Source organism: Anolis sagrei, chromosome Y (assembly GCF_037176765.1).
Source record: "Anolis sagrei isolate rAnoSag1 chromosome Y, rAnoSag1.mat, whole genome shotgun sequence".
Lineage (NCBI taxonomy): Eukaryota > Metazoa > Chordata > Lepidosauria > Squamata > Dactyloidae > Anolis > Anolis sagrei.
This window is the reverse complement of record NC_090035.1, coordinates 51,137,156-51,161,373: the sequence shown is the minus strand read 5'-3', so window position 1 is coordinate 51,161,373 and position 24,218 is coordinate 51,137,156. Positions and strand designations below refer to the sequence as shown.

General features: G+C 42.3%; 1 protein-coding gene across 1 annotated transcript in view; it reads right to left on the bottom strand.

The window, feature by feature from the left end:
- Window positions 1-24,218, bottom strand: part of LOC137095312 (macoilin-like) — a 393,189-nt gene that overhangs the window by 312,944 nt on the left and 56,027 nt on the right. The window contains exons 2-3 of the mRNA XM_067461783.1: window positions 22,271-22,412; window positions 19,703-19,829 (exon numbers count right to left, since the gene is read on the bottom strand). Coding sequence (XP_067317884.1) covers window positions 19,703-19,829; window positions 22,271-22,412 — 269 coding nt within the window. The remainder of the gene's footprint in view (window positions 1-19,702; window positions 19,830-22,270; window positions 22,413-24,218) is intronic.

Here is a 24,218-nt window from a genome sequence, read left to right as displayed (position 1 = left end):
ATTGCGTGCTGCTCATTTCTTTTGTGTGATCTCATACTTGTTACACAACAACCAGCCAGTTTTTGCGTGCTACTCTTTTCTTTTGTGTGATCTCAAAATTGTCACACAACCTGCCAGTATTGGTATGCTATTCATTTCTTTGGTGTAATCTCAAACTTGTTACACAACTAGCCAGTTTTTGCGTGCTACTTATTTTTTTAGTGTAATCTCAAACTTGTAACACAACCTGCCAGTGTTGGCATGCTACATATTGTTTTAGTGTAATCTCAAACTTGTTACACAACTAGCCAGTGATTGCGTGCTACTTATTTTTTTAGTATAATCTCAAACTTGTTACACAACCTGCCAGTGTTTGCGTGCTACTCATCATTTCTTTGGTGTGATCTCAAACTTCACACAACCAGCGATTGCGTGCTGCTCATTTCTTTTGTGTGATCTCATACTTGTTACACAACAACCAGCCAGTTTTTGCGTGCTACTCTTTTCTTTTGTGTGATCTCAAAATTGTCACACAACCTGCCAGTATTGGTATGCTATTCATTTCTTTGGTGTAATCTCAAACTTGTTACACAACTAGCCAGTTTTTGCGTGCTACTTATTTTTTTTGTGTAATCTCAAACTTGTAACACAACCTGCCAGTGTTGGCATGCTACATATTGTTTTAGTGTAATCTCAAACTTGTTACACAACTAGCCAGTGATTGCGTGCTACTCATTTCTTTGGTGTAATCTCAAACTTGTAACACAAACAGCCAGTGATTGCGTGCTGTTTATTTTTTTTAGTCTAATCTCCAACTTGTAACACAACCTGCCAGTGTTGGTGTGCTACTTATTGTTTTAGTGTAATCTCAAACTTGTTACACAACTAGCCAGTGATTGCATGCTACTCATTTCTTTGGTGTAATCTCAAACTGGTCACACAACAACCAGCCAGTGATTGCGTGTTACTCATTTCTTTTGTGAGATCTCCAACTTGTCACACAGCAACCAGCCAGTGTTTGTGTGCTGCTCATTTCTTTTGTGTGATCTCAAACTTGTTACACAACAACCAGCCAGTTTTTGCGTGCTACTCATTTCTTTGTGTGATCTCAAACTTGTCACACAACCTGCCCGTGTTGGTGTGCTACTCATTTCTTTGGTGTAATCTCAAACTTCTTACACAACCTGCCAGTGTTGCCGTTCTACTTATTGTTTTACTGTAATCTCAAACTTGTTACACAACAACCAGCCAGTGATTGCGGGCTACTTATTTTTTTAGTGTAATCTCAAACTTGTAACACAACCTGCCAGTGTTGGCGTGCTACTTATTGTTTTAGTGTAATCTCAAAATTGTTACACAACTAGCCACTGATTGCGTGCTACTTATTTTTTTAGTCTAATCTCCAATTTGTAACACAACCTGCCAGTGTTGGCGTGCTACTTATTTTTTTAGTGTAATCTCAAACGTGTTACACAACTAGCCAGTGATTGCATGCTACTCATTTCTTTGGTGTAATCTCAAACTGGTCACACAACAACCAGCCAGTGATTGTGTGGTACTCATTTCTTTGGTGTGATCTCAAACTTGTCACACAACAACCGGCCAGTGTTTAGGTGCTGCTCATTTCTTTGGTGTGATCTCAAACTTGTCACACAACAACCAGCCAGGGATTGCGTGGTACTCATTTCTTTGGTGTGATCTCAAACTTGTCACACAACAACCGGCCAGTGTTTGCGTGCTGCTCATTTCTTTGGTGTGATCTCAAACTGGTCACACAACAACCAGCCAGGGATTGCGTGGTACTCATTTCTTTGGTGTAATCTCAAACTTGTAACACAACCAGCCAGTGATTGCGTGCTACTCATTACTTTGGTGTAATCTCAAACTGGTCACACAACAACCAGCCAGTGATTGCGTGTTACTCATTTCTTTTGTGAGATCTCCAACTTGTCACACAGCAACCAGCCAGTGTTTGCGTGCTGCTCATTTCTTTTGAGTGATCTCAATCTTGTTACACAACAACCAGCCAGTGATTGCGTGCTACTTATTTTTTTAGTGTAATCTCAAACTTGTAACACAACAAGCCAGTGATTGCGTGCTACTCATTTCTTTGGGGTAATCTCAAACTTGTTACACAACCAGCCAGTGATTGCATGCTACTCATTTCTAAGGTGTAATCTCAAACTTGTTACACAACCTGCCAGTGTTGGCGTGGTACTTATTTTTTTAGTGTAATCTCAAACTTGTTACACAACCTGCCAGTGTTTGCGTGCTATTCATCATTTCTTTGGTGTGATCTCAAACTTCACACAACCAGCGATTGCGTGCTGCTCATTTTTTTTGTGTGATTTCATACTTGTTACACAACAACCAGCCAGTTTTTGCGTGCTACTCTTTTCTTTTGCGTGATCTCAAACTTGTCACACAACCTGCCAGTGTTGGTATGCTATTCATTTCTTTGGTGTAATCTCAAACTTGTAACACAACCAGCCAGTGATTGCGTGCTGCTTATTTTTTTTAGTCTAATCTCCAACTTGTAACACAACCTGCCAGTGTTGGCGTGCTACTTATTGTTTTAGTGTAATCTCAAACGTGTTACACAACTAGCCAGTGATTGCATGCTACTCATTTCTTTGGTGTAATCTCAAACTGGTCACACAACAACCAGCCAGTGATTGCGTGTTACTCATTTCTTTTGTGAGATCTCCAACTTATCACACAGCAACCAGCCAGTGCTTGTGTGCTGCTCAAGTCTTTTGAGTGATCTCAATCTTGTTACACAACAACCAGCCAGTCATTTCTTTGGTGTGATCTCAAACTTGTCACACAACAACCAGCCAGTGATTACGTGCTACTTATTTTTTTAGTGTAATCTCAAACTTGTAACACAACAAGCCAGTGATAGCGTGCTACTCATTTCTTTGGTGTAATCTCAAACTTGTTACACAACGAGCCAGTGATTGCATGCTACTCATTTCTAAGGTGTAATCTCAAACTTCTTACACAACCTGCCAGTGTTTGCGTGCTACTCATCGTTTCTTTGGTGTGATCTCAAACTTCACACAACCAGCGATTGCGTGCTGCTCATTTCTTTTGTGTGATCTCATACTTGTTACACAACAACCAGCCAGTTTTTGCGTGCTACTCATTTCTTTTGTGTAATCTCAAACTTGTCACAAAACAACCAGCCAGTGATTGCGTGCTACTTATTTCTTTAGTGTAATCCCAACTTATAACACAACCTGCCAGTGTTGGCGTGCTACTCATTTCTTTGGTGTGATCTCAAACTTGTCAAACAACCTGCCAGTGTTGGTGTGCTACTCATTTCTTTGGTGTGATCTCAAACTTGTCACACAACAACCAGCCAGTGATTACATGCTACTTATTTTTTTAGTGTAATCTCAAACTTGTAACACAACAAGCCAGTGATTGCGTGCTACTCATTTCTTTGGTGTAATCTCAAACTTGTTACACAACGAGCCAGTGATTGCATGCTACTCATTTCTAAGGTGTAATCTCAAACTTCTTACACAACCTGCCAGTGTTTGCGTGCTACTCATCGTTTCTTTGGTGTGATCTCAAACTTCACACAACCAGCGATTGCGTGCTGCTCATTTCTTTTGTGTGATCTCATACTTGTTACACAACAACCAGCCAGTTTTTGCGTGCTACTCATTTCTTTTGTGTAATCTCAAACTTGTCACAAAACAACCAGCCAGTGATTGCGTGCTACTTATTTCTTTAGTGTAATCCCAACTTATAACACAACCTGCCAGTGTTGGCGTGCTACTCATTTCTTTGGTGTGATCTCAAACTTGTCAAACAACCTGCCAGTGTTGGTGTGCTACTCATTTCTTTGGTGTGATCTCAAACTTGTCACACAACAACCAGTCAGTGATTGCGTGGTACTCATTTCTTTGGTGTGATCTCAAACTTGTCACACAACAACCAGCCAGTGTTTGCATGCTGCTCATTTCTTTTGTGTGATCTCAAACTTGTCACACAACAACCAGCTAGTGATTGCGTGCTACTTATTTTTTTAGTGTAATCTCAAACTTGTAACACAACAAGCCAGTGATTGCGTGCTACTCATTTCTTTGGTGTAATCTCAAAATTGTTACACAACTAGCCAGTGATTGCGTGTTACTCATTTCTTTGGTGTAATCTCAAACTTGTTACACAACCAGCCAGTGTTGGCGTGCTACTTATTTTTTTATGTAATCTCAAACTTGTCACACCTGCCAGTGATTGCATGCTGCTCATTTCTTTTGTGTGATCTCAAACTTGTTACACAACAACCAGCCAGTTTTTGCGTGCTACTCATTTCTTTGTGTGATCTCAAACTTGTCACACAACCTGCCCGTGTTGGTGTGCTACTCATTTCTTTGGTGTAATCTCAAACTTCTTACACAACCTGCCAGTGTTGCCGTTCTACTTATTGTTTTACTGTAATCTCAAACTTGTTACTCAACAACCAGCCAGTGATTGCGGGCTACTTATTTTTTTAGTGTAATCTCAAACTTGTAACACAACCTGCCAGTGTTGGCGTGCTACTTATTGTTTTAGTGTAATCTCAAAATTGTTACACAACTAGCCACTGATTGCGTGCTACTTATTTTTTTAGTGTAATCTCAAACTTGTAACACAACCTGCCAGTGTTGGCATGCTACATATTGTTTTAGTGTAATCTCAAACTTGTTACACAACTAGCCAGTGATTGCGTGCTACTCATTTCTTTGGTGTAATCTCAAACTTGTAACACAACCAGCCAGTGATTGCGTGCTACTTATTTTTTTTAGTCTAATCTCCAACTTGTAACACAACCTGCCAGTGTTGGCGTGCTACTTATTGTTTTAGTGTAATCTCAAACTTGTTACACAACTAGCCAGAGATTGCATGCTATTCATTTCTTTGGTGTAATCTCAAACTGGTCACACAACAACCAGCCAGGGATTGCGTGTTACTCATTTCTTTTGTGAGATCTCCAACTAGTCACACAGCAACCAGCCAGTGTTTGTGTGCTGCCCATTTCTTTTGAGTGATCTCAATCTTGTTACACAACAACCAGCCAGTGATTGCGTGCTACTTATTTTTTTAGTGTAATCTCAAACTTGTAACACAACCAGCTAGTGATTGCGTGCTACTCATTTCTTTGGTGTGATCTCAAACTTGTCATGCAACCTGCCAGTGTTGGTGTGCTACTTATTGTTTTAGTGTAATCTCAAACTTGTTGCACAACTAGCCCGTGATTGCGTGCTACTCATTTCTTTGGTGTAATCTCAAACTTGTAACACAACCAGTTAGTGATTGCGTGCTACTTATTTTTTTTAGTCTAATCTCCAACTTGTAACACAACATGCCAGTGTTGGCGTGCTACTTATTGTTTTAGTGTAATCTCAAACTTGTCACACAACAACCAGCCAGTGATTGCGTGGTACTCATTCCTTTGCTGTGATCTCAAACTTGTCACACAACAACCAGCCAGTGTTTGCATGCTGCTCATTTCTTTTGTGTGATCTCAAACTTGTCACACAACAACCAGCCAGTGATTGCGTGCTACTTATTTTTTTAGTGTAATCTCAAACTTGTTACACAACCAGCCAGTGATTGCATGCTACTCATTTCTAAGGTGTAATCTCAAACTTGTTACACAACCTGCCAGTGTTGGCGTGGTACTTATTTTTTTAGTGTAATCTCAAACTTGTTACACAACCTGCCAGTGTTTGCGTGCTACTCATCATTTCTTTGGTGTGATCTCAAACTTCGCACAACCAGCCAGTGATTGCGTGCTGCTCATTTCTTTTGTGTGATCTCATACTTGTTACACAACAACCAGCCAGTTTTTGCGTGCTACTCTTTTCTTTTGTGTGATCTCAAACTTGTCACACAACCTGCCAGTGTTGGCATGCTACATATTGTTTTAGTGTAATCTCAAACTTGTTACACAACTAGCCAGTGATTGCGTGCTACTCATTTCTTTGGTGTAATCTCAAACTTGTAACACAACCAGCCAGTGATTGCGTGCTGCTTATTTTTTTTAGTCTCATCTCCAACTTGTAACACAACCTGCCAGTGTTGGCGTGCTACTTATTGTTTTAGTGTAATTTCAAACTTGTTACACAACTAGCCAGTGAATGCATGCTACTCATTTCTTTGGTGTAATCTCAAACTGGTCACACAACAACCAGCCAGTGATTGCGTGCTACTCATTTCTTTGGTGTGATCTCAAACTTGTCACACAACCTGCCAGTGTTGGTGTGCTACTCATTTCTTTGGTGTGATCTCAAACTTGTCACACAACAACCAGCCAGTGATTGCGTGCTACTCATTTCTTTGGTATGATCTCAAACTTGTCACAAAACAACCAGCCATGATTGCGTGCTACTTATTTCTTTAGTGTAATCCCAATTTATAACACAACCTGCCAGTGTTGGCGTGCTACTCATTTCTTTGGTGTGATCTCAAACTTGTCACACAACAACCAGCCAGTGATTGCGTGGTACTCATTTCTTTGGTGTGATCTCAAACTTGTCACACAACAACCGGCCAGTGTTTGCGTGCTGCTCATTTCTTTTGTGTGATCTCAAACTTGTCACACAACAACCAGCCAGTGATTGCGTGCTACTTTTTTTTTAGTGTAATCTCAAACTTGTAACACAACAAGCCAGTGATTGCGTGCTACTCATTTCTTTGGTGTAATCTCAAACTTGTTACACAACCAGCCAGTGATTGCATGCTACTCATTTCTAAGGTGTAATCTCAAACTTGTTACACAACCTGCCAGTGTTGGCGTGCTACTTATTTTTTTAGTGTAATCTCAAACTTGTTACACGACCTGCCAGTGTTTGCGTGCTACTCATCATTTCTTTGGTGTGATCTCAAACTTGTCACACAACCAGCCAGTGATTGTGTGCTGCTCATTTCTTTTGTGTGATCTCATACTTGTTACACAACAACCAGCCAGTTTTTGCGTGCTACTCATTTCTTTTGTGTCATCTCAAACTTGTCACACAACCTGCCAGTGTTGGTGTGCTATTCATTTCTTTGGTGTAATCTCAAACTTGTTACACAACCAGCCAGTTTTTGCGTGCTACTTATTTTTTTAGTGTAATCTCAAACTTGTAACACAACCTGCCAGTGTTGGCGTGCTACTTATTGTTTTAGTGTAATCTCAAACTTGTCACACAACCAGCCAGTAATTGCATGCTGCTCATTTCTTTTGTGTGATATCAAACTTGTTACACAGCAACCAGCCAGTTTTTGCATGCTACTCATTTCTTTTGTGTGATCTCAAACTTGTCACACAACCAGCTAGTGTTGGCGTGCTACTCATTTCTTTGGTGTAATCTCAAACTTGTTACACAACCTGCCAGTGTTGGCGTGCTACTTGTTGTTTTAGTGTAATCTCAAACTTGTTACACAACAACCAGCCAGTGATTGCGTGCTACTTATTTTTTTAGTGTAATCTCAAACTTGTAACACAACCTGCCAGTGTTGGCGTGATATTTATTGTTTTAGTGTAGTCTCAAAATTGTCACACAACTAGCCAGTGATTGCGTGTTACTCATTTCTAAGGTGTAATCTCAAACTTGTAACACAACCAGCCAGTGTTGGCGTGCTACTTATTTTTTTAGTGTAATCTCAAACTTGTAACACAACAAGGCAGTGTTGGCGTGCTACTTATTTTTTTAGTGTAATCTCAAACTTGTAACACAACCTGCCAGTGTTGGCGTGCTACTTATTGTTTTAGTGTAATCTCAAACTTGTTGCACAACTAGCCCGTGATTGCGTGCTACTCATTTCTTTGGTGTAATCTCAAACTTGTAACACAACCAGTTAGTGATTGCGTGCTACTTATTTTTTTTAGTCTAATCTCCAACTTGTAACACAACATGCCAGTGTTGGCGTGCTACTTATTGTTTTAGTGTAATCTCAAACTTGTTACACAACTAGCTAGTGATTGCATGCTACTCATTTCTTTGGTGTAATCTCAAACTGGTCACACAACAACCAGCCAGTGATTGCGTGTTACTCATTTCTTTTGTGAGATCTCCAACTTGTCACACAGCAACCAGCCAGTGTTTGTGTGCTGCTCATTTCTTTTGTGTGATCTCAATCTCGTTACGCAACAACCAGCCAGTGTTTGCATACTACTCATTTCTTTTGTGTAATATCAAACTTGTCACACAGCAACCAGCCAGTGTTTGCGTACTACTCATTTCTTTTGTGTAATCTCAAACTTGTAACACAATCTGCCAGTGTTTGAGTGCTGCCCATTTTTTTTGTGTGATCCCAAATTACTATTGCCTGCTGAATGCGGGAACATTGCCCCACTGTGGACCTTCCCTTATTGACAATCATGTTTTCTTAGCTTTGTGTTGCCTAAAATTACTATTGCCTGCTGAATGCGGGAACATTTCCCCACTATGGTCCTGCCCTTATTGACAATCATGTTTTCTTAGCTTTGTGTTGCCTAAAATTACTATTGCCTGCTGTATGCGGGAACATTGCCCCACTGTTTTCCTACCCTTATTGAGAATCATGTTTTCTTAGTTTTGTGTCGCCCAAAATTACTATTGCCTGCTGTATGCGGGAACATTGCCCCACTGTTTTCCTACCCTTATTAAAAATCAAGTCTACTTTGCTTTGTGTTGCCAAAAAATAACTATTGCCTGCTGAATGCGGGAACATTGCGCCACTGTGGTCCTGCCCTCATTGACAATCATGTTTTCTTAGCTTTGTGTTGCCTAAAATTACTATTGCCTGCTGAATGCGGGAACATTTCCCCACTATGGTCCTGCCCTTATTGACAATCATGTTTTCTTAGCTTTGTGTTGCCTAAAATTACTATTGTCTGCTGTATGCAGGAACATTGCCCCACTGTTTTCCTACCCTTATTTAAAATCAAGTCTACTTTGCTCTGTGTTGCCAAAAAATAACTATTGACTTGCCCATGGCCTCCTGTTGTGGCCAAAGTCCGCTTCTCAGCCTTCGTCTCTCTGGGGTGCCCGGAAAAGAGGGCGCCTGCGTAGGGCATTCATAACAAGGGAACCGTCGTTCCCTACCGCCCCTGGGGTTGTCATTTGTGCACTTAGCTTTCACAGCATCTCTGCCGTCCCTCGCTCAAATGCGAGCTTGACTTGCCCATGGCCACCTGTTGTGGCCAAAGTCCACTTCTCAGCCCACGTCTCTCTGGGGTGCCCGGAAAAGAGGGCGCAGTCATAGGGCTTTTGTAAGTATTGCCTGCTGTCAGTTTCAACCAGTGTTTGCGTTCCACTCATTTCTTTGGTATAATCTCAAACTAGTTACACAACCAGCCAGTGTTTGCGTGCCGCTCATTTTATTGGTGTCATTTGTGCCCTTAGCTTTCACAGCATCTCTGCCGTCCCTCACTCAAATCCCAGCTTGACTTGCCCATGGCCTCCTGTTGTGGCCAAAGTCCACTTCTCAGCCTACGTCTCTCTGGGGTGCCCGGAAAAGAGGGTGCTTGCATAGGGCATTCATAACAAGGGAGCCGTCGTTCCCTACCGCCCCTGGGGTTGTTATTTGTGCACTTAGCTTTCACAGCATCTCTGCCGTCCCTCGCTCAAATGTGAGCTTGACTTTCCCAATGGTCACCTGTTGTGGCCAAAGTCCACTTCTCAGCCTACGTCTCTCTGGGGTGCTCGGAAAAGAGGGCGCAGGCATAGGGCTTTTGTAAGTATTGCCTGCTGTCAGTTTCAACCAGTGTTTGCGTGCCACTCATTTCTTTGGTGTAATCTCAAACTAGTTACACAACCAGCAAGTTTGCGTGCCACTCATTTTCTTTGGTGTCATTTGTGCCCGTAGCTTTCACAGCATCTCTGCCGTCCCTCACTCAAATCTCAGCTTGATTTGCCCATAGCCTCCTGTTGTGGCCAAAGTCCGCTTCTCAGCCTACGTCTCTCTGGGGTGCCCGGAAAAGAGGGCGCAGGCATAGGGCTTTGGTAGAAGGGGAGCCGTCATTCCCCAGGCCCGGAAGTACCCCTTGCAGCCTGTTGGGCAACGCCTCTGAAACCCAGAAATACCTTAAAAGCTACTTACATAAACTACCTCATTATAAAAACCCACAAAAAACCCACAAAAAAAATGAAAAACCCATTAAAAATGAAGGGACTTGCATGTATTTAATTTATCTGAGAACTGCTGCTACATTATTTCTGTACTCTTTATTTTGTAATTCTCCTGCTCTCCTCTTTAATCAATTTACTTTACCTACCTACGAAGAACCTACCCACACCAACCCTTTACATTGCGTTGCAATGCAAATCTCCATCCCAAAAATAAACAGTATTACTATGGCACCCCCCCCCCCTTGCCTCTGGAGTGCCCGGAAAAGAGGGTGCATGCTTTGGGCTTTCCTAACAGGGGAGCCGTCATTCCCCCGGGGGCCCCTCCTGTAGCCATTTGTGCATTTAGCTTTCACAGCAGGCAAGCAGGCAGGCATTCCCGGAGCCCCTTCCCACAGCCCCTTCCCGCACACACACACCTGCTGTCTGCGGGGACATTGGCCCTTTGGGGTCCAGCACTTATTGAAAATCAATTTTACTTTGCTTTACTTTAACCTCAAATGAGTTACACAGACACACACCTGCTGTCTGCGGGGACATTGGCCGCACTTATAATAAGTCCCAGCACTTATTGAAAATCATTTTTACTTTGCTTTACTTTAACCTCAAATGAGTTACTAGGCTTGGCCGTTTTCGTTTGATACTTTTGTATTTCGTTAATGTTTTTTTATTTAAATTATTTTACAATCGAATATAGAGCCATTTTGTAATAGTGTGAGGAATAATGAAGAATCAAATTAATGACTCCAATTTTTGTAATTGTTTTGTAACTTTTTCGTATGTCTGGTGCAAGTTTTACAATCTCCGTTTCTCTTCCCTCCTGGACCACTACGTGATCGTTAGTTCAGAAATCTGTTATTCGTCTTTCCTATCTTCTGGTGCATTACAAAGTTCTGTGTTACGTGCGCTGTTATCCGGAATTACTCTGATTGCCTCACATCACCTTATGTGTGCAAGTCCTGGGTGGCCTCCTAATTTCTTTTTGTTTATAAAAAAGGAGTATTCCTAAGAAACTTGTTTTCCTAACGCTTTAGTAGTATAGTACCCAGAGGGTTGTGTCTGCCTGGCTGCTTTGTGTAGGCAAGTTCTTTTTTCTCAGAGATTCAACTGGAATACAGTATCCTATCCTCTGCTCAATGGTAGTTATTGCTTCTTGCTTGTTCTGAGCCTTCCAAGGTTTTCAAGAGTCTGCTTCAGTTGCATACTCTTACCTCTGGAGCTTACCATAGGTTTCCTCTCCTTGAGGGTTCTCTGTATGTCTGCTGTGTTGTGGTGGTCATGTGTCTGCTTTACTGCTTTATTAGTGCACTCCTCCGTGGTGGAACCAATGTGCTTTCCCGTTAGCCTGCAAGAGTTTCGTTCTGGGTGGATTTGGGTAGCTTTCTGCAATTACTAGCGTTGCGCGGGTGCTTTGGCGGGTAGGTTGGAATTATCTCAACCTCCTAATCCTATTTCCATGGTATCAATCCAGTATTTTATTAATATGGGAGTGTCAGCTTGTGTACTCTGTGGAGGACAGTCATCGTTCTTAGAAGAGATTTGGAAAGATTTAGATTTCCTGTAATACTGGCATACATAGTCATCAATTCTTCTCAAGCACGATTTCTTACAGGGCAGGTCTGTGAGTCTTCTCTTGCCGTTTCGGAAAATGTACAAATTGTCTGGTTTGAACTGTCTTCTTGTCTGCTGTGTGTAGGCCAGTACAATGCAAATTGCCATTCCAAATGCAAGCCATCCCAAATTCTATGATTCTATGATTCTAAGCACTGCAATTACTAAGAACTCCAATCTGTCTGCTATCCACCCATAACAAACTTCCCTCTTTACCTCCTTTGTCCCCGGGCAACTACTGCTTGATTACTGGGTGAGTGTGGATTGGTAGGATGTTTAGGCGGAGGACGTACCATCACGTTTCTCGAATGAATCTGTGCGGATAAGAGTCGTAAGTCCCTCGGTGAAGAAACTCATGTTTTATCCCAGTTTTGCCTCCTGAATAACCATCATCCTCAGCTTGAATGGTGGTAGTGGTTCTTACTTGCTCACAGTTTGCAAACTGATTGAATCTGTGTTCTGTTCTACATTCCTTGATGAGTTATCTTTTTGTCAGTTTTTTTGTGTTACCCGATATAAGGAGTGCAGCATAAATTCACTTAAAGGCTTCCTTGTCTTCCTCGTTCGTAGTGTTACAAATTGACATTTTTTTACAAACTACATTTGGGACATGGCGCAAGCCGGGTTATTTGAGAAAGGCATTATGTTGCAAAGGTGTTCATTATCAGTTATCAGTTCGTGAAGGTACTGCAAATCCCATTGTGAATGTTTAATCCTTCTCCACTCGTCCCCTGAATGTAGAGTGGGTTATGTTGTCTCTGTGTGCCAAGTTCGATCTTGCTCTGCCACTGCAAAGAACACTGGATTTTCAAAAAGGGCTGGACCAAAATGGGCCACAGAGGTCGCAGTCACTGGTTGTTACTACTTTGAGTGAACAGAAAAGCAAAGAACACTGGTGGATTTTCAGAAAGGGCTGGTCTCCAAAGGGCCACTGGGCCCGCAGACACTGGTTGTAAGTAACTACTTTTGAGTTAACAGAGAAGCAAAGAACACTGAATTTCCAAAATATACTTATTGCCAGGGAGAAATCCCCTTGGCACCAAGAAAGAGGAACAGATAAAATAAATTATTTCGTTATAATGAATTACAAATAATTTTTAATTATTTATAAATATTAATAATAAAAACAATAATAGTAAAAGATCAATTTAACCCAATGCTCCCCCTCCCCCCCCCCCCAAAATACCGGCACAAGCCGCAGCCACAGCCAGGGACTGGGAGGCAGACAGCTACAAGCTCCCTGTCCCCAGCCCCAAGCACGCCAAAGCCAGACTCTCCAGCACTCGCGCAAGAGAAAGCTCTCCGTCCACCCTTGCTTCCCCAGCTACAATGCTGCCACGCGGAGTGCGCAGCTGCTTTTTAAGGGCAATGGCCGCCCTTACTAACCCCTGATTGGCTCCCAGTGCTCCCAGCATCCTACCATCTATAACGTCACTTCCGAAACTGGCGGAAGTCCTTACAAAGATGGCGGATGCTGCTTCGAAATTTAAAAAACACTTCCTGGTTTTAAAAAAATCAAAATCAAGTCTTTATCCAAAAAAAAAAGAAAAGAAAGAAATACAAAATAACGAACAAAACCGCCCAGCCCTAGTAAACTTCCCTTAATCCATTGTCTGTCCTCCCCCAAATCTTGCAAGAAACAAAACAGGGTCATTGGGGTTATGTGTGTCAAGTTGGCCTTAATAAGTCTTCAACTGGGGGTCGCAGCAGCCTTGGTTAATGATTGGAGGTACTTAAGGTCATTATCCATGGTCTGTCCTCCTCCAGCAGCAGCAGAAAGTAGATTACGTCATGGGCGTATTCATACCCTGATCTCCTGTACAGCCAGAGATTCTTTGGGGTGAGCACTTCACTACTGTGTATTGCCACAGTACTGCATGGTGCTGCATGGAGCCCTTCCAACACAGCATTGGTTGAAAAAGAGAAGAGGAAGAAACCAAGCACCATCAATGCAGAGGAGCAGTCATTCAGACACAACGTAAGCATGTGCTTACAGTCTGTCTCACTGTCTCACTGGGGGATGGCTGATATGCTGTGAAAGATAAGTGCACAGCATGACACTCCCAGGAGGCACTGACAAATCCCCCCCCCCTGGGAGGGCATGGAGAAGGCCGGGAAGGGTATTGGCCTTCACCAAGTAATCAAGCAGCAGGCAGCCAAGCCCGGGGGGGGGGGGCAGGGTCAAGAACCCCTCCCCCCGGGAGAAATTACAGTCTGTCTCACTGGGGGAAGGCTGATATGCTGTGAAAGATAAGTGAACAGCATGACACTCCCAGGGGGGGCACTGTCCAATGTCCCCCTGGGAGGGCATGGAGAAGGCCGGGAAGGGTTTTGGCCTTCACCAAGTAATCAAGCAGCAGGCAGCCAAGCCCGGGGGGGGGGGGCAGGGTCAAGAACCCCTCCCCCCGGGAGAAATTACAGTCTGTCTCACTGGGGGACGGCTGATATGCTGTGAAAGATAAGTGAACAGCATGACACTCCCAGGGGGGGCACTGTCCAATGTCCCCCTGGGAGGGCATAGAGAAGGCCGGGAAGGGTTTTGGCCTTCACCAAGTAATCAAGCAGCAGGCAGCCAATCCCGGGGGGGGCAGGGTCAAGACCCCCCCCCCCAGGAGGACTTACAGTCTGTCTCACTGGGGGACGGCTGATATGCTGTGAAAGATAAGTGCACAGCATGACACTCCCGGGGGGGGGGGCACTGTCCAATGTCCCCCTGGGAAGGCATAGAGAAGGCCGGGAAGGGTTTTGGCCGTCTCACAGCTGACAAAAAGGCAGCCAATCCCGGGGGGCAGGGTCAAGGCCCCCCCCCCGAGTACTTGGAGAATGCCGGGAAGGGAATTGGCCTTCACAAAGCGATAAGCATTGGGCATTGCCTCTGGAGTGCCCGGAAAAGAGGCACTCCTCTACTCCTGTGTACTCCTGTGTACGCTTCCCCCCCAACTCCCTTTCATACACCCTTTCCCCAGTTGTTCCCTGCCAGTCCCCTTTCAGCTTGTTGGGCATCGCCTCTGGAGTGCCCGGAAAAGAGGCACTCCTCTACTCCTGTGTACGCTTCCCCCCCAAATCCCTTTCATACATCCTTTCCCCAATCTTTCCCTGCCAGTCCCCTTTCAGCCTGTTGGGCATCGCCTCTGAGGTGCCCGGAAAAGAGGCACTCCTCTACTCCTGTGTACGCTTCCCCCCCCCCAATCCCTTTCATACATCCTTTCCCCAGTTGTTCTCTGCCAGTCCCCTTTCAGCCTGTTGGGCATCGCCTCTACAGTGCCCGGAAAAGAGGCACTCCTCTACTCCTGTGTACGCTTTCCCCCAACTCCCTTACCCATAAACTACCTACCTCATAAAAAACCCACAAAAAATCTAAAGAAAAACCCATTAAAAATGAAGGGACTTGCATGTATATATTTTTATTTTAATATTTATTAGAGAACAGCTGCTATTATGTATTTTTATTTATTTATTTATTTAATTTACAAAAAAAGAACAAAAAAACTCACCAAAAAACAGCTGCTATTATTTATTTATTTATTTATTTTACAAAAAAACACCAAAAAACACAAAAAACAAGATATATACCCACCAAAACCCACAAAAAACCCACCAAAAAACAAACAAAAAGGAAAAACCCTATTAGAAATGAATGGACTTGTGTGTATTATTTATCAGAGAACAGAGCTGCTACATTTTTTCTGTACTCCTTATTCTATTTTCTCCCCGGGAGAGAGTCAATGCAGCTTGGTATGCCCATCCCACCCAGGACTTAATGAAATTTATGAACGTTCCTATGAAGTTTGATGGAGAGCCATTGACCCCACGCATTATTTTGGAACATTGGAACATCAAAAATCAAGTCTACTACTTTGCTTTGTGTTGCCTAAAATTACTATTGCCTGCTGTATGCGGGAACATTGCCTTTGTGACTGCCTTTTTGGGGTTTTTTTCCTTCAACTGGTGGCACTGATTGCTTGGGGCTGGGGACATGGAGAAGTCCCAGTCCCTGGCAGTGGCTGTTGCTTGCCTTCCTGAAACTTGGGAGGGCAAGCATTTAGTTGATTTTTATTTTTACTATTTATTTTATCGTTATATAATATTTTTATTTAATTAAAAAAATACAAAAAATATATAAAAAATAACCAAAAAAAACCAAAAAAATACAAAAAAATTACAAAAAATTACAAATAAATAGTTAGTACTTTAATAGTGGAGTGTTGCTGATCCTTTGTTTTGGTTGCCAAGGGGATTTATTCCTGGCAATCAGTGCTTTTTGGAAACTACTTTTGTAATACAGTGCTCATTTTGTGCTGTGCTGCAGTGTATCATTTTGTAATACAGTGCCCCACTGTGGTCCTGCCCTTATTGACAATCATGTTTTCTTAGCTTTGTGTTGCCTAAAATTACTATTGCCTGCTGTATGTGGGAACATTGCCCCACTGTTTTCAGGCCCTTATTGAAAATCAAGTCGGGAAAATCGATGTGGGAACACTGAAAATAAAGTTTAATTTGCTTTGTGTTGCCACACAGTGATGTTATCAGAAGTTTCCTTAGTCTTTGGATGACATTTTCTATGCATAGCTGGTGCCTGGTTTCTTATAAATATTAAAAATAAAAACAATAATCAATAATAATAAAAGATCAATTTAACCCAATGCTTCCCCTCCCCCCAAAAAAGCCGGCACAAGCCGCAGCCACAGTCAGGGACTGGGAGGCAGACAGCTACAAGCTCCCTGTCCCCAGCCCCATGCACGCCAAAGCCAGACTCCCCACCACTTGCGTAAGGAAAAGCCCTCCGTCCACCCTCACTTCCCCAGCTACAATGCTGCCACGCGGAGCGCGCAGCCGCTTTTAAAGGGGAATGGCCACCCTTACTAACCCCTAATTGGCTCCCAGCGCTCCCAGCATCCTACCATCTGTAACGTCACTTCCGAAACTGGCGGAAGTCGTTTCAAAGATGGCGGATGCTGCTTTGAAATTTAAGAAACACTTCCTGGTTAAAAGAAAAATCAAAATCAATTCTTTATCAAAAAAAATAACGAAAAAATAACGAAATACAATATTAACGAACGAAACCGCCCAGCCCTAGTAAACTTCCCTTAAGGCATTGTCTGTCCTCCTCCAAATCTTGCAAGAAAATAAACCGGGTCATTGGGGTTATGTGTGTCAAGTTGGCCTTAATAAGTCTTCAACTGGGGGGTCACAGCAGTCTTGGTTAATGATTGGAGGTACTTAAAGTCATTATCCATGGTCCGTCCGCCTCCAACAGCAGCAGAAAGTACATTAGGTCATGGGGGTATTCATACCATGACCTTCTGTGCAGCCAGAGATTCTCTGGGGTGTCCGCTTCACTACTGTGTATTGCCGCAGTACTGCATGGTGCAGTACTGCATGCATGCTGCATGGAGCCCTTCCAACATAGCATTGGTTGACAAAGAGAAGAGGAAGAAACCAGGCACCATCGATGCAGAGGAGCAGTCATGTGCCCCCCCCCCCCGGGACGGTATGGAAGTAGCCAGAAAGGAAATTGGCCTTTTCAGAGCAGGCAAAAAGGCAGCCAATCCCGGGGGGGCAGGCTCAAGCCCCCCCCCCCCCGGGAAGTCTTACAGTCTGTCTCACTGGGGGACAGCTGATATGCAGAGAAAGATAACTGCAGCCGCTTTTAAAGGGCAGCCCGGCCAATCAGAAGAAGACACGGGGCAAGCAGCCCCGTGTCTTCTTCTGATTGGCTACAGGCGCTCCCAGCAGGCATCCATCTTTGACGACATTTCCGAAATGGGCGGAAGTCATTTCAAAGATGGCGGATGCTGCTTCGATTTAGAAAATACACTTCTGGGTTTGAAAAATACATCGATATCGTTCCGTTATAAAAAAAATAACGAAAAAATAACGAAATACTAAAATAACGAACGAAACCGCCCAGCCCTACTGCACAGCATGACACTCCCGGGAGGGGGTACTGTCCCCCCCGGGAGGGCATGGAGAAGGCTGGGAAGGGTATTGGCCTTCACCCAGGAATCAAGCAGCCATCAACGTTTTCTTTCCTTCACTGATGGCGGCTTCATTCCAGATCTCACCCTTGTAACTTGCACGCCCCAAGCATCAATGGTTTTCTGCATGGGGCCTGTTGGTGAGGTTGGAGTGCTCTGTGTACTGCTGCATGTGCTGGCGACTTCAACTGTGTCCAACTTTACATTTGGGTGGTGTCTCTTCATGTGCATCCTTAGCCCTGTGAAGCACTCCAGGGTCTGCCTGTCACGCAGCAGTTTTGCGGACTTAGAGCTACGGTGGAAGAAGCCCGCGATGAGTGACGGCGGTGGCGCTGTTCTCATCGGGGCCCCTTGAAGCCATCTTTTACACAGTTGGGGCAGACAGTGTCCTTGATGCAAGGGTCTTTGGGGCAGACAGTGTCCTTGATGCAAGGGTCGCAGAGTGCTGCCAAAACATGAGTCTTGCTCTCCCTCAGCAGTAGAAGACGTTTACGGATGGCGAAAGTCAACTTTCTGACCACCTCCTGAGCCTGTGGAGTCAGGGGCCCAGCCATAGATTGCAATGTACTTTGTCCACCCAGTGACTCCAAATGCCTCTTCAAACGCAAGATGACAGGGACCACATGGCTGAGTAGTGCTTTCTGTGCTGAAAGTTTATCGGTGGCTAATTTGAATGGTTCTAGGATCTCGACCAGCTGAGTGATGGTCATCCACTTCTGGTTGTTGGGGACCAGCTTGTTTATCGGAGCCGCAATTGATAGTGAGACATCCTGCAGTAACCGGTGTTGTGGGAGGCACTGCAGGGTCTGCCTGTCACGCAGCATTTTTGTGGACTTAGAGCTATGGTGGAAGAAGCCCGCGATTCTGCGGCAGCAGTCAATGAGTTGAGTGACGGCGGTGGCGCTGTTCTTATCGGGCCCCTTGAAGCCAAATTTTACGCAGTTATGCAGCAAGTGCGCCATGCATGTTATGTTTGAGAAGCCGGCACTTTCGACCGCCCGAATCATGTTCCTTCCTGCGTCAGAAGTGAGATCCTCTCACCTCTGCAGAAGTCTACCGTATACCATGCAGCGATGGACAAGTCTACACAGGGACCACCAAATGCAGCAAGGCACAAACACAAATCAAGGAACATAAAAGGCACTGTAGACTAACTCAACCAGAGAACTCAGCTATAGCAGAGCACCTGATGAACCAACCTGGACACGGAATATTATTTGAGAACACAGACATGCTGGTCCACTCTAACAACCACCACGTCAGGTGACACAGAGAAGCCATTGAAACCCACAAGCATGTAACAATTTCAACAGAATGGAGGAAACCAAGAAAATGAACAAAATCTGGCTATCAGTATTAACAAACTCTAAAATCAGTTCAGTAAATAAAGAACACTCTGAAAAGAGATTTCTTGGGTTGCTGTGAGTTTTCCGGGCAGTATGGCCGTGATCCAGAAACATTCTCTTCTGACATTTTGCCCAAATCTACAGCAGGCATCCTCAGAGGCTGTGAAGTCAGTTGGAAACTAGGCAAGTGAGGTTTATATACCTGTGCAATAATGTCCAGGGTGGGAGAAAGAAAGCTTGTTGTTGGAGGCAGGCGTTAATGTTGCAATTAATCACCTTGATTATTATTGAAAAGCCTTTCATCTTCAAGGCCTGGCTGCTTCCTGCCTGGGGGAGTCCTTTATTGGTAGTTGTTAGCTGTTCCTGATTGTTTCATGTCTGGAATTCCTGTTTCTTTTTATTGTTTCTATGTTGGTATCTCATAGCATTAAACTCAACCAGTCCACCAATTCTAGTTCAAAACCACATTTTTAAACTTGTCCCACAGATGCCAACTTTTGAATGAACTACCCTTGCCTCTGATTGCAATACTGATACCCATCAGCTCTAATAACACATATTGTCAGCTTGGGTCTGCACTAAGCACTGTTGAAAGAGAATCTGGTTGTGCTAACTGTAGAAATAACTGAAAGGCATAATGGGGTACCTTGATTTATAATTCATATTCCATAAATTAAATGGATCAAGTAAAATGGCTTACCTGTATGCCAGACATACTGTACCCAAACATATGTGCTGGCAGCAAAGAACAGCCACTGTATCGGTATGAAGAGCAAACATATGATATTTGATGTGAATGCTACACAAACAAAAAATACTGAAAAGGCCTAAAGAAAAGACAAAACGAAGGGGGAAGAAAAATGAAAAATTGTGTTTATTTTAAATATAACTGACTATTGAAACAGTTTATAACAATGCTTTTTTATTTAAGTTTTTCATAAATGTGCATTCTGAAGGAAATCATAAACATTGACATTAGTAATGAAGCAAAAACAACTATTGATAATGTTAACGTATTAATATTGCTTTTAGTACCATATTTGGAAGATTATTTATTGTTATATAGATTAATATAAACCATTCCTCTTCGTTCTCTTTCACACCATGCATTTATAACACTGTGATACCTGTTGAACTGACAGGGCTACTATCTATGGAATTCTGGGCTTTGTCATTGAGAGAGATGTTCAAAATTTTTGGCCAGAAAGCCCAATTAAACTCAAGGATTGTGTAGGATGCAGCCAAGACAGTTATAAAGGCATTAAAGTGCTGCGAGTATATTTTATAAAATGTCTGTCACCAGGCACATCTCTTTGCATTTCTACACAAATTGTTAGTTTCAAGCTTAATCTCAGCCAAGGACTCGCTATGCAACTATAAAGACTGCAATACAGAGACAATACTAATGACTGAGGAAAACTGCATTTGGAAACCTTGTATGAGTGCTCCCTGCCATCAGCAGTATTATCCAAACACTAAATATTATGGGTCTCGCCTACAATTACATGGGTATCGTGCTTCAATATCTCCAACTCCATCTCCAAGAGGTAGAATACTATTTTTAGGTTATAGTTGCAGAACACAAACTTGATCAAAGGTCATGCATTGATATGGAAGTAGCCAAGTGAATCCAGATCCCACGCTTGGATCTGCCAAATAAATGTTATTCATCTGACCACTCTGTTAATTTTTGGCGATGGCTTAGATTTAAACAGGCCCCTTCTGCATTTTTTAAACATGGGTTTTATATTGGAAATTCCATAACCTATTGGAAATAAGTGCACCATAACCTCATTGAAAAAATAAAAATGATGTCACATCTGTTTGGCAAATGTGAATCTCCATAATTTGAAAATCAGTAGTAAAAAAATGACCTTGTTAGAAGTCAACTCTTTGAACAAGTGATATTCACAAGCATTAATGTAATGGCACACAGGTAACTCAGTTGTTAAACTGAAGAACCATGTCTTTAAATGGCTAAGGATAAAGACATGCCACTACAAAAATATATTGGTTAGCAGAATATTAGAAATGTTTTTGAAGTTGAAGTTGCAGTTGTAATTGCCTGAAAGGATATACAGTCCCTTAAAACCACTTTGTTAAAATACGCACTCAGAGATTTTTAAAATCTCTTCTCAAAGGCTTCTTTGAAAAAAAAGTCTTGTTTACTCATAAACGACTTGTATTAATTCACCATACAGGCACATTTCTTATTAGAGTTCAGTTAGATAAAGTGTAGTTTCTTCTCTGTGTAGAGTACACAGGGTATGATACTTAACCAATTGTCCATGATTTTTACGTATAGTTGTACTCACTGAAGTCCATAAGTCATACTTCTATACTAAAATCCAAACAGCAACATGCATGCACCTCCACTGAGGTCTGATGCAAACTGAATACAAGATTGAGTCCTGTGTCTGAAGCCCCTCACACAACAAAGAGATATAATCGACCTGGCAAACCAAATTGTAAATACAATAAAGATTAACAATTAAACACATTTACAAACAGTTAGAGGAGGCTTGGAAGGTTGCTATTTCCAACATTTTAGGCCCAGGAGTGACCTTTATTAAAAACAGAAAGAAATTCAGAAGTTATTTCCAGTTCACTTTTCCATTTTTTAAAATAGGGTTTCCTATACCAAAATGGGGGAGCCCCCAGTGATGCAGCAGGTTAAACCACTGAGCTTCTGAACTTGCTGACCAAAAGGTTGGCAGTTCAAATCAAAAGGTTGGCAGTTCAAACAGCAGGAGAGCTCCTGCTGTTAGCCCTAGCTTCTGCCAACCTATCAGTTTGAAAACATGCAAATGTGAGTAGATCAATAGGTACCGCATCTGTGGGAAGGTAACAGCGATCCATGCAGTCATGCTGGCCACATGATCTTGGAGATGTCTATGGACAACGCCGGTTCTTCAGCTTAGAAATGATGATGAGTTCCACACCCCAGAGTCAGACACTACTAGACTTAATGTCAAGGGGAAACCTTTATCTTTACTTTTATATTAAAATGGTCTGGGCAGGAACATGGATGAGACTTTTATCCCCCTCATTCATTTGAGGGGAAGAAAAGTGCTTTTAAAAACTAGGTACCATGAGGGATAGGCTCAGAAATGAATATTGTCACATGCGTGTGCACGGAAACACCTTGGGCCTATGCACATAGAGTTCTTAAAATGCAACAGATTTCATTTTTTTTTAAAAAATGAGTTGCTATTCATTTTAATGCAACGAATTTTAAAAGAAAATAAAGTCACTCTGTTATACATACCAATCCCTGGTATCTGAAGGAATCATAAACACTCCTGATGAAAAGCCAGAATGGCCACAGGTATTCAAATCTGAATTCCAGCACAAAATCAGCCAGCAGAACAAGGGCCCAAACTACCAGGAATTTCAGGTACAGGAAAGTACTGAAAAAATGAAGAAGACGGTGAAACTGTAATTTAATATACATGTCAATATAGTATACAAGTAGCCAAATAGGGGTTTTTTTCTGATTCAGAATATGTACACTGGAATACTACAACAGGAGGTGATTGTTAAAAAAGTCAAAATATATGGAACATCATGCTGCATTGTGTCAAAGTTAAGTGGACACTGTAACACTTTCTGACTATAATCCTTAATACAGACAATGACTATAACCAAATTTCTGTGCAGAACCAAGATTTTTTATTTTTATTTTTATTTATTGTATTTATATATGCCACCTTTCTATTGAAGTGGGATTGAAGATGGCTTGCAGATAAAATGAGATAAAACAATACAATTAATAACAAAGCAAAATTAATACAATATTAGAAAACAATTGGAAAAAAGTATAACATGGTTAGGGGAAAAGTATATATATAAATGCTAAACGCAGAGGAAAAAAATGGAACATACATGCCAATTACCTCCCTGGGAATAACTAAATAAAATCCTGCTTCAAAAGTAATGTCACATATTTGAGAGTCTGTCGATACATAATCTTCATTTTCATAAAAGAGAATTAAGTTGATATGAGTGGCACTTCTGCAATATACTTCGATTTCATACCAGAGCAAGTGTAAAAAGGTGCTAAGGTTAAAAGGCACTTAGCTAAGTGCTAAGAAATGCACGTAACTTTATTTCATTAAGATGTGATATGTATATAAATTATAATTGGATGAGCAATTATTCACATTATAATTTGTTGGCAGCAATATTTCACTGGTCGACTGAATGGTTACTAGGGTCTTCGTTAGCAACAGCACCATCCATGGAGAGATCCAGAGCAGAGTCTGGTCAAGATGATGTGACTGACTTTCAGTTGTTGAGATCCAAAGATGCGGACAAGGTGTTCAGATAATCTAGTCATGGGCAAACTAAGGCCTGGGGGCCGTATATGGCCCCCTGGTTGCTTACCTCAGGCCCTCCTCATTTTCCCTGTCCTCTTAGCATAATATTTATTTATTTATTTATTTATTTATTTATTTTCTGCACTATCTCCCCGGAGGGACTCAAGGGGATTCCAAACATAAAAGGCAAACATTCAGTGCCTGAACACAACAACAATGCATCCATAGTAACAAAATTTGGCAACCTGACATATAAAAACAAATTATGACTTAATAAATAAAATAAAATAAAAAGCACAGCCTGTTATATCAGACATAAGACAAAACATCAAACATCAAACAGAAGCATCCATTTTCCAGTTCCTTGGGGGCAAGTAGATTGATAATTGCTCAAGATATCCATTGAGCTGGTGGAGTGAACAGGTCACAGATACAGATGGTAGCTATTAATCAGAGGTATAATGGTAATGTTGCCAATTCCTCCTCCTCCTCCTCGTAAGCCAGTGAGCAAAAGTACGTCTTTTGCTGTTTCTTGAAGGCAGGAGGGAGGGAAGCATCTTTAACTCCTTAGGAAGGGAGTTCCAGAGGTGGCTGCGGTGGGCTGCTGCATCCTTTCCCAAATAATTTTTATTAAACATTTTATAAATCAACACAGGGAAAGAGGGGGAACAATAACAAGAGGATAGAAAAGAAGGAAGGGTAGCACAAAAACACAACAAAAAAACCCACCTAAACTAATCTAAAATGACTTCCACTCCAACCTCAGGATCTTCTCACTCTACTTCTCCAACTTACTTATCTATTCTTGTCCTCTAAAACTTTTATCTTTAAGTTTCTTTTCGTAGTCATAGAAAAAGGTCCAGTCTGTTCTCTTTAGCGATTTTCCAGTATTTCTTC